General features: G+C 32.6%; 1 protein-coding gene across 1 annotated transcript; it reads right to left on the bottom strand.

The window, feature by feature from the left end:
* Nucleotides 1-10: 10 nt before the first annotated feature.
* LOC135833277 (transcription factor sox-3-like) lies at nt 11-2,002 on the bottom strand. Its single transcript, XM_065346998.1, has 2 exons — nt 1,805-2,002; nt 11-1,718 (listed from the first exon to the last, which is right to left on the bottom strand). The coding sequence occupies exon 2, from the start codon at nt 1,556-1,558 to the stop codon at nt 701-703; it is 858 nt and encodes a 285-aa protein (XP_065203070.1). The 5' UTR covers nt 1,559-1,718; nt 1,805-2,002; the 3' UTR covers nt 11-700.
* Nucleotides 2,003-12,032: the final 10,030 nt, after the last annotated feature.

The following is a 12,032-nucleotide window of genomic DNA, read 5'->3' as shown; positions in this document are numbered from 1 at the left end:
AAACTTCCAATGAAAATCCCAACTAAATTTTATTAATCGTAACAAATTAATTAACAAAATGGCACTGGAATTATATAAAGAAAATAAACAAAATGTAACTCAACTTATGAAACTTAATATCACATAAAATAAACAAATATCTATTTATGTACAAGTTTTCAAACAGAATTATCGTATGGTTTTCATACCGAAGCAAACTAACTTAAAAGCAAAATTTTTATCAATATTTTGGTTGAAAATGAAATTATACCTATTTAACTAAAAGACAACGAATGTGAAATGGAACACATTTTCGATACAGAACACTCGATAAAACAATAACGAATATACAACGATATCATCACGTAGCTAAAATTCATTTTAAACATGATTAATTTCGAAGTTTTCTCGTATAGGGTGAAAATGAAAAATTACGATCTGAACCGGTAATAGTGTCGAGAAAGTAATTTCGTCGGACGCATGCGTTTATAGTCCAGTACCTATAGTCGATACAAACGTAAAGATAATAAAAGAAAGGAAAAAACTTAAAAACGTAACAATTTTGCGTACCTAAAATTAAAATAATAAAGAGAACAAAACGAAGAGGAACTTGAATGAAAAAAAAAAGAAAATAAAATAGAACGAAAACGAAAATACTAAAACGTCGAAAACGATAGCAATATTCGACGAAATCGAAAAATCATTAGAATTTACCAATTGACTAATACATCATGACAGGCACTGATCGTCTCAAAGGATCGATGTCTAATTGGGTAGACGATTGAGGTTCGGTATCGTCGTGATTTTCGCTTTTGATATAACTATCCGGACTTCTAGCGGTGGCCGATTGATATAGAAGATGATGGGGCGCAGCCGGACCATGAGGAAACAGCGAACCGAACGAAGATAAGGAATTCTGATACGATCTATCGTGAGCTACTGAGGTCACCGTGCTGGTCGGCGTCGGATAAAATGGTGAATACAGAGATGCGGCAATAGCTTTGGAACTTTCATCACTGGGCGAGACGGCATGTTGAGACTGCATGAGCTTACTGATATGTATCGGATCGAAAGGATGACCAAAATAAGGAGGCATCGGATAAGCCGCTCCTAAGCTATCCAACTGGTTCGAAGGTGCTCCTCCGCTGTGCGGGAAATACGTTGGCATCGGTAGCGATGTGAACGATGATGATACCGGCACCGAGCTCGTAATTACCGGATCTGTATGCGACGATTTACCATTCATGTGACTGGGCACTTTCGGCTTACGTCTGGGACGATACTTGTAATCGGGATGCTCTTTCATGTGCAGCATTCGTAATCGTTTGGCTTCGTCGATAAACGGACATTTCTCCTTTTCCGTCAACAGCTTCCATTCAGCTCCTAGACGTTTGGAGATCTCGGAATTATGCATTTTGGGGTTTTCTACGGCGATTTTACGACGTTGTATACGCGACCACACCATAAACGCATTCATGGGGCGTTTCACGTGCGAATCTACCGGCGACATCGAAGTATTTTTATCCAAACCGGTTGGCGGTGATAACGAAAACGAGTAGTTCGAACTGGATACACTCATTTTTGCGCACGAAATTCGATTCGACTTCCACTCGGTATAATAAGTTACGATTAATTATTAGCACTTTGATCAAAGACGCGAATTCCTACTACGAACGAATACAGCTTCGAGCACAACGTGACACGCATACACTAATACACTGCAACCACAACAGTCAAATCTACAACAAGTATCAGAAAGTAAATGACTAGACTAGCGAAACTAACTTTGACCGAATGCTTTGTATTTTACTAAATAATATCTTACCTCCCTCCACCGTACTGCTGAGGCGTGTCTCCTCTAACCAATTGGATTTTTATGCCCGCCTTTGTACGAAGAATACAGGTATCGTGTATTTCATTCTGAAATCACACAATGCTATATTAACGATTGTTATTCTTTTCTTTTTTTTTTTTTACGACTGGCGTTTGTGTACTTTGCGAAACCCGAGTTGACCACTTGGTTAAAAGGCGGCTGGCATTGGCATAAAAATACGTACAATTCGTTTTCTTTTCGAATGTCTTTTACGTTACACGTTTTCCTTATCGGAAAATCGTTGTGTATTATTTTTTTCTGTTTGTACCTTTTTTTCATTCAATGGTGCTCCACCTGCTTTGTGCCCACTGCCTAGGTTTTCACTTTGAAACAAATTTGTAAAGTTTTAAATTCATTATCGTTCTATGAGTTTTATCACTCTCACTGATAATACCACCGTAGGTACCTTTCCTACCCTCCCTACCTATAACTACATAAAATACAGGGTGTTCAAAAATATCGAGTACCCAAACCATGGATATAATTTTTTTTTCATTTAAAAATGTAGGTGAACATTTTGAACTAACGTACAACGTACGTGGAAATTGGAATAAATGCATGCGATTGGTGGCATGTCATATTCAACAACCAATCATTGTGTCAATTCGGACTTCCACGTTCCCCAGAGGGCGATACCGTCGCGGTACGTGATTGGCTAGTGATATTCTGTGCCTTCCTTGTTTACTTCTCAAAACGGGACTTTTTATCACAAACTTCGGCGATTTCAAATTCGATGTTATATTTCCATTATTTCACATTGAATAAAACTAAATTTACGTATAGAGAATTGCTTTGCGATCGTGCTATCGAGTAAATGTTGTGGTGAATTAAAATAACACTTGCAAAGAACTTTAAATTCATTTAATCGTGCAACTTTGTTTCATCCTTCTAAGCTCACTAAAACACTGTAACTCGAGGTAATATTCATTATTCACAACATATAACGATACTAGAAGTCATATATTAATCAAAAACACTAAAAAAAACACCACGAAATGTACGAAATTAATGAAATATCGTTGAAAATTAATACGAGAATGAAATCGCCGAAGTTTGTGATAAAAAGTCCCGTTTTGAAATGTAAACAACAAGAGCACAGAAATATCAACAGCCAATCAGAATGCGCGACGGTATCGCCCTCTGGGGAACGTGGAAGTCCGAATACTCAATTGTGTGTTATCATTTCTGCTATTCATTGTTACCAACTGAAATTTTCAACACAAAACTTTATCAGCTGTGCTCGATATTTCTGAACACTGTACCCACCTCCCACCGCACCCACCTTCTTCCTCAAGTGAGAATGAGATCAATCGATCAGTAGGTATGATGAATGCTCAGAAATATCGACCGTGAACTCCAAAGAAAGTTTTTTTTATTAAAAATATACCTAGGTTGGCAACGTGAAATAGATGCATATGATTGGTGCAATGTTATCACCTTAGTCTAACAACCAATCATGTGCTATCATTATTATCATTCAGTGTGATCAACCGAAACATTTAGCAGAAAACTTTTTTAGGGGTTCACGATATTTCTGGGCACCCTGTATCTATGAATCACCTGAAATTAGAGATGATAAATTTCAGGAAATTTATTTTTTGGAAACTTTCAGAAACTTTCCGGAAACTTTCTGGAAATTTATTTTTCTTCAAAGAATGAGGCACCCCATACCTGTTTTTAACAAATGCCAGTTTTAAAATGTTATTGGTCAACTACAAACTGATGAATTTCCAATAATTCTGTTTTTTTCATTTATTCTCATATTTTCTGCAATAAAATGTCATTTGTGTGGTGTTTTATGAATTAAAAAATGTGACCAAGTTCAAGAATTCAATGATTACTTCACCAAAAATAAAAAACTGCACCAGAAAAATTCTAAAAGAAAAAAAATACAGGGATGTGAACCAAAATTTTCAACTGTAACTGGAACTGGAATAAACCAGAACATTTTCGGGGAAATAATTTTCAATTTTTTATCCAATTAGCTTTTACTGAAATCGAAACAAAAATTGGAATTGGAACCCAAATTTGAAATTTTCATTTCTCTAACCATAAGCTTGTAGACCTTTGAATAAATTTGGTCAATTATGGTCCATGAAATTGCGACAATTGAGACAAATATGAAATAATGCTATTTTCTCTCATTAGTCATTGAATAATTTTCTTTATTTAAAAAAATTGATTCTTGAATCATTGACAATGCATATCTTGAACTTCTTGAAGGAGACAACTAATTATAGGTATTTGTTTTTGAAAAAATGTGTAGTATTTTTTTAAATTTCAAGAAATTGTCTCAAAATGGTTCATTCGCAGGTTTGTTATTGTTACACTTACACCTGTTGAAAAAATGATACGAAGTCGTGTATATACGCGTATTTCGAAAATTTCATTCAAAAAATTTTTTAAAAAACCAAGAAAAACATATTTTATTGTTTCAAATGTCATAATCTAGTGGTGTTTGTTTACTGTTTACAAGCATTTCCTTATTATGAATGAAAATTCTGAACTCTGGTGAGCATTTTGGTGAAAATTTATAAATTTCATAAATTTCCATAAAAATGGAAATTTAAAAATTTGAAAGTTTCCGGAAAATTTCCTGAAAAATTTCAAGAAAGTTTCCGTTGAAAGTTTCCTCTCATCTCTACCTGAAATTCAATTAACGTGATCCAGACCCAGTCCCAGTTGACTCTTTTTACTCTGGTAATAATTTATTGATCGTCGTTTTTCCTTCACCCCTTCCCTCCCTAAAGAATTTTTTCTTGGAATTGGAAAATTGACCCTGAGCGGTCTGAGCGTTTGATAACATTCAGGCTACCTAATTAACATTGGAGAAGAAACCATTCCTTGACCCTATCCAATACAATCAAATCTAATTAAATTGGTTGACAATAATAATAGATTCATTATTCATTTATTTATTGTCGGTAGAAAATGTAGAAATTAGAAATTAAGATCTTGAGAATACTTGAGTAAGCATAAATTATTTTATATTTTATCAATTATTCAAAATAAAATAATTACCTAATTAAAATTACTGCGTGCCCAGAAAAGAAATATCAAAATTGAACCAAATTGATGTAGGAAGCTGAAATTTGGTTTCCATCCTATTATGGACTTCTCGAATCGTTCGGCGGTGGTTTCAAGCCGTGCTGGAACCTGCAGCAATTTTTTGGATTTTCCAATTATTTTGGAAAAATTGCCCTAAAAATACCAAAATGAAAAGTGCCTGCTTATGATGAACTGAGATATATCGTCTTTTGTAGCCATTTTGATCAGTTTGGGTAATGTTGATTTTCGTCAGAGTTACTCAAAATTTTTTCTGGAAAATTATTTTTGAAAAAATCCATCGTTGGGGGGGGGTGGCAATTTTGGAAGGAAAATCCATGAAAAAATTCAGTATCTATATATGAACTCGGATTTTTAGATCTGTTTGATATTTTCTATCGAATTGGGCTCAAATTTTCAAAATCCATTTTGACCAGAACAAATTCATATTTCAACGTTCGCCATTTTTTGAAGAATCGATAAATTCTGAAGTTCCCTGAAAAATTCAGAATGGCTCAAAACCACCCCCAGTCGATTGGGCTGGTCAGAAATTACATAATGTAGGATATTAACCAAGTGTCAGCTTTGCTGTCTCAAATTTAAAAAGATTTTCTGGGAGAATGGAGCTTTGAGTTTCGAAAAATTCATAAAAAATAATAATTGACAAATGAATCTTGAAAGCTATAAGTTCGACTGTTTAAGAAAATTATTCTCTATTTTCTGATTTTTTTCCCAGGAAAAAAGTTGAAAAAAATATTTAAAAAACTTTGCTTGATGCGGAATAACTGTTTTAAATAGCCTCCTTTTTTAAGAAATACCCTCTCCTATCCTCTTCCTAGCCCTGTTGATCCCCATATACAGCTCCCTCCTCCCCCTTCAGCACACCCCAAAAATAATTATCTAACAAAATAAAGAAGAGGAGTCGTTGGTGACTGACCAGACCTTATTTTATCAGCTCGCAGGTGGATGGGAAATGGGGAGCAATTGAAAAACAGAAAATGCGTGTTCAGGTCGGTGATTTGGACACGCTAATTGTTCAGTCTTTAGATAGTTGTTTTAAATTTTCTCCTTATAATACCTACCTTGAGTGTCTATTTTAAACTTTTAATTTCTTAATGTTTTTTTTTTTTTTTTGAAATTATTATTTGATTAAGTATATCTACTGTATACTCGTTATCGTTAATTTCCTCAAGTGTCAGTTTTGAAATTTTATGTATTTTAACTCAATCTTCTGAGATCTGAACTCTTTTTTAATTTTTTTGTTCATTTCTGTTTTTTTAGGGTCAATTTTTTGATTTAATGAAGTTATGAATTGTTTCAATGTTCAAAGATCATTGTTTCTTTGTTTTTTGTTTTAATTTTTATAATTATGGTACTGGTACTTGATTTTTGTTCATTTGTTGATGTTGATGGGTACCTATGTATGTATTTTCTAAATGTTCGAAGTGGTATAGGGCTATATACTTTGAATTTTTTTTATTTGTTTTGGGTACTAATATTTTGCACGACCAAAAAAACAAGTATCACGACGAGCATACGTAACGACCAAAAAGGCTGAATGAACGACAATCAAATATCAACTTTCACGCCAGGATAAAGCCCGACAGTAAAGTAGGTAGGAACGACGGAGGATGTAGTATGAGATAACAATAAACACGACTGCATAACATTATTCACGACGAACAAAAAATAATAAAATTTCACCCAAATTATCATGATTTCAAGAGATGAAAACCCAATTCACTGCTATTTTTAAAATATTTTCCCTCCCGCAAATTTTAATGTTCCAATTTTAGTCTTTGTTTTACTCATCTGGCGAGAAAATGTACTAGTTTCAGTCTTTTTCTTCAACTTGTTCATCATTTTTGAAAGAGTACTGGAAAAAATATGATTTTTCACATAATTATTTCCAGCTGTTTTGACCAAAATTACGCAAAAAAAAAGTCACTGCAAAAAGGTCTTATAATTTTGTTTTTTCAAATGCATATGGATAAAAAAGGGAATGACTTAAAATTAAAAATATGATAAAAATGTTTTCCGAGACCCTGATGTGGACCTTCAATACACATTTTCAAAATTTCGAAAAAATAATTTCAAGTACCTTAAATCTGGATCGAAACTTTCAAATGCCAATTTGAAAAAAAATAATAGGCGTTCCATTGGGGCAGAAAAGGAAGAGGGGCCGACCCACAAAGGCTACAAAAGCCCTTCTACTTCAATGAATATTTATTCGTACTTGGTTTTTTAACCTTTTTTTTGTATTTCCAATCAAATTTTAGCATTTTTAAAATTTTTAATTTCGTCGGTAATATGTATTTTTCTGACTTTGAAATGTCGTCGTTGTTCGCCTTAAATGACAGGTGAAAGTAATAAAATGTCGTGAATTTATTTATTTGTTGTTGAATGACTTATCTCGTCGTGCGAAACCATTTTTGGTCGGGTAAACCTTTTTTGGTCGGGAATGCATTTTTCAGCCGTGAAACTTTGAAACGCTTGTCGTGATACTTGTTTTTTTGGTCGTGCGATTAAATGGCACCCATTTGTTTTTTTAAAATCATTATTATTACTTGATCATATCTTGTTTGTTTGCATGATGGGTATAAGGTATTAATTTTGAATTTATGTATTCTTTTTATATTCAAAGTTTTGAACTTTGAATTTTTATAACATTCGTTTTCGTTTTTTTTGTTTTTTTTTTATTATTACATTACTTGACTGTTCGTTAGCTGATAATGATGAGATTCTTTTTTTTTAATTTGTGGATTTTTTTAATCTTCAAAGTTCTCGAGTTCAACTTTTTTAAATTGCTATTTTTTGTTTTTTATTTGTTTTGGTTTCAATTAAGCACTATTATTATTAGTAGGGTTTGACTATTCGTTCAATTTTTTCAATCTGCAAAGTTTTTGACCTCAATTTTTTTATTGGCCTATAGGTATTAGTTCAACTTCGTTCATTTGTGATAAGTTATGAAATGCAGAATAAGATTTACCGTTCGAAAGAAAAACAAACGTTAAATGTACATACCTTAAAGCTTTTTAGTCACAATTGAATTAAATAAAAACAATTAAGTAGATACGACTATACCGCTGGTATAAGTAGTATTACAAACTTACCTATGTCATAAAAGAAAACTCTCCGGGAATTTGAAATTTTTTTGTTCTCTGTTCAGAAGCTCGAGGCAGCTCTTACTTCTACTAATATTATAAACAAAATAACTTATCTATCAAGTGAAAAGTTTTCAGCATGGAATATCTTCTTTAGAATTGATATAGGAACAGTTGGATTTTTTCGTACATGAAAAATCAATAGGGAGTATTCGACACTATTTTCTAAAGACCACATACATGTATGAGCCCCTGTAGATAGAGATATACTCGTATGAAAATAGTTATAGGTGACATTGAGATAAGAATTACATCGCAAGTTGAGCAGACTTTTCGTAATATCGCAGTTCATGGTGGGTTTACACCGCAGTCGACAACAGTGTTTCAGAAACAAATTCATGTTTACAACCAAGTTTCAGTTTTTCATTTACACCAAATGTTTCGAAACCTGTGTTTACAACGTGTTGTAAACAATGTTTCAGGTCGCCGAAATTTCCGGCGACTTGAAACAATGTTTAGAAACATTTGTGGTTAAGGGTATTGGTATGAAAGATGAACAGTAATTTAAGTGTGTTTTCCTTATATTTTTTATTGTGAGGTGTATTATTTTTCATTAAAAAGCTGAAAAATCATGTCAGGAATGCTTCTATTGCTACTTTTCTACTAAATACAGCAGCAATATCATTTTTTTGCAATGGTTACTGATAAGCATATAACGAACAAACAAAACACAATTTTTGATATATAAGTACCAGAAAGAGGTGAGTGAACAGACTGCATTGCATAGGATTTAAATCAGAAAGTAAAAATATTCAATATGAAGAGAATTAATTAATCAGAAAATCGTGAAGAGAAATGCTGATAAAAATGTTGCTGTTTTAAAATTTGGTGTAAATCAATCATGTTTCAAACATTGTTTCCTAAACATTTTGTTTTCCAACTTTGTTTTCGAAACATTGTTGTCGACTGCGATGTAAACCCACCATCAGGTATCAGGTTGCTATCTAAAATAATGTAACCCACAGAAAACTGATAAGTATTGAAGTACACAGAAATCAAAACTAAAACGTATGAAATGAAACGAAAAAAAAAAGCCCATGGGTGAAAGTAGAATATGGAAAGCATACGTGAAGTTGTCCTCAGTCAAGTTGATAAGTTGGCCTACTATGATACCAAGTATAGGCACACGTACTGGTGTAAAAATCAAATGAACTTGCGGTTTATCGTTGAAATTAGCGAACAGAAATAAATTATCTTCATTTTTTCATTCCAACTTTTCAAGTCATAAAAAATTATACTCTGGACATTTGCAACTTGATTTTTAAAAAATTTCAGCTTTTTATTTTGTAAAAATTTGATCCTGTAGGTAATTTAGTCTCGTAAATTCCCAAATCGTCTTAAATTATACCTATTTATTTTGAGCAAATAGGCTATACTTTACCTGTAACGGCTGTAACTGGGCCAAGCCGACTATTGGCGATGCCTCGTCTCTTCCCTCCCTTCCCTGCTATGTATAAAAACAAAAAAATGAATCAAAAATCACCTATCCCTCAATATATAAACTGTAAACTTCATACTTCTAGTCATCACTGAGAAATATTTTATCAAAACTTCATCCTCGCAAGAATTTCTTCCGTTTAAAAATCTTTCATTATTTTTTTTATTTATTGTGCATATTTGAGTGTATTTTTTTATAGCAGCTAGGTACTTTATTTAAATGAGTGAAACAAGCTGAACCTAAGAATAAAAAAAGTGCTGAAGTTTCTGTTTAAAACTGAAAAGCCCTATTATCGGGAATATATACACCCTTTTCATAATTTTTACTTTCGTATTATTCGCTCTCTTGTTATAATGGTTTTTCACGCTTATTAAAATAACCATTCAAAAAAGTACTCCATTAAAATGATTGAAAAAGTTTGTTATATATGTTTTACGGAAATTACTTTTTTTTTCAAATTGAAAAAAAAAAATGGAAAAGTTAGTTTACATCATTTTAACCATGATTTTATCTCGTACACCACGTTTAATAGAGAATCTGATTTTCTCGAGGTTTCTATCTGCAGTACATTTTATTCAACATGCGAGTCATTTTTTTTTCGCGAATAAATTTCCGAATTGTATCGCGTCGCGAGTATTTTAATTTTTTTTTAAAAACGTGATGATAATCAGTGTACGTTTCGAAATAGTACCTATCACACTGTATAGGTACCTACCTATACGTAGTCATAAATACCTGTCTGCAATATATGCGAGGTATGTACTTTCCTAAAGAAAATTGGAAAAAAGTTACGAACGAAATAAATTATCGAGGAGAAAATGCAATTACTGGTGCTCGTCTACATTACAGGTAAATTAGGTAGATATCAATTCCACTGATAGATACTTACCTACTTACTTCATACAATAATATATAATATATTTAAATATTATTCAGAAAATATCAAAAAGTTACAAAAAAATGAAAAATCAAAACCGTGGAATTTTTCATTTTTTTAAAATAAATAACATTATTTTGTTGGTTATTGTCTGCCATTTTGTTCGTCTAACTCCAGCAGACGCAATAAGGATAAAGAGGTAATATTGAGTGTGCGCTTTGAAACAATAGGGTGAATCCGGAGACCATTATGTTAACACAAAGAGCGTATCAGCTGCCTATTATGGTAAAACAAAAGGCTGAGACGGTGTCATTTACATCGTTCTAAAACGTTATGCTCTCTCGGTGCCTTAATTCTCTTGTCTTTTTCGTCTTTAATCCGTCTAGTTTTCTCAATTGCCATGCTTTGAGTTGTTCTGCCGTTTTTTTCTTTTCTCTTTCTCTTTCCAAACTCTTTTTTATATTAGGTACAAGGAAGGAGCGATAAAACAAGGCAATTTCAATCCGCGAGCTTTCATGCTTTTTCCAACTAAAACGCTGTCATTCTTTTGACACTAAATTCCAACGTTTTCATTAGCGTATTTCTGTGTTAATTAAATCCGAGCGATGGTATAGTACCTATAGGTACGACGAACCGAAAGCGGAAATTCGCAAACGGACAGGTTCTAAAACAAAAGCCTAAAACAATAGAATTTGTCTCTGTGAACAAGTTTTTCCTGTTCTTACAAATAAGACGCGGGTTTTGTCTGATTTTTTTTTACAATTTTTCTCTTTGGTTGGGGTAGAAACTTATTTGATTTTCGATGTCGTGGAAAGAAATTGCTTAGATTAAGAAATCATTTTTTTTTCTTTTCTAATATGCACTTATTTTTATCAACGTGGGAGTGGGTAATTCGTTTTTAATAAGTTCATCTTGATTATTGCAGCGTAATTAGGGTGAAAGGATATTGTGAAATCTAGTAGGTAATCCAGATCACAAATTATCAACTCGAATTCTGAGAATTGAGATCAACTTCCATTGGTCATTCACTGTTTCTGTCTGGCTCCACCAGAGCAATAGCGATAGTCCAATTCGCAGCAATGAGAAGGTCACCAGAGTCGCCTCAATTTGTATATAGTCTTCTGGGCTTTATTTTCTCAATTCCTCGATTTGTGTTCGTGTTTTTGTTAGATTTTTCATCTTAAATAAATTTTTGCGTAAAGTAATATTCACAAAAAAATAAAAAATAATTTTTAAAAAACCATACTTAATTTTCTATTTCTTGTTTTTGGCAATCTTGCTGAATAAAATAAAAAATAAAAATGTCACAAAAGTATTATTGATAATAACAATTATTACCTACGTGTCTTAATTTGTTGGTGAGTGAAAATGAAAAAAAAACACAAATAAATAAGTGAATGATTGAGAATGGCCGCATTCAAATGCAGGACCGGTAAAAGCATTAACCAAAAAAATGTTAAATTTCAGTGAGAGTTTCCTAAAATGCTTGAAAAAGTGTTGGAATAATGCGTGAAAATGATTTTAAAATAATCAGAAAAATCACTGAAGTGATAAAATTTAATCGACAGATGTCTAAAGTGCATGATACAGTTTTAACATGATTTTGAAGAAAAAAAAAAACAAAAACTGCCAAAACTGTATTAAAATTACTGAAAA

The sequence above is a fragment of the Planococcus citri genome, chromosome 1 (assembly GCF_950023065.1).
Source record: "Planococcus citri chromosome 1, ihPlaCitr1.1, whole genome shotgun sequence".
Classification (NCBI taxonomy): Eukaryota; Metazoa; Arthropoda; class Insecta; order Hemiptera; family Pseudococcidae; genus Planococcus; species Planococcus citri.
Note: the sequence above shows the minus strand (reverse complement) of the source record. Positions and strands in the feature narration are given on the sequence as shown.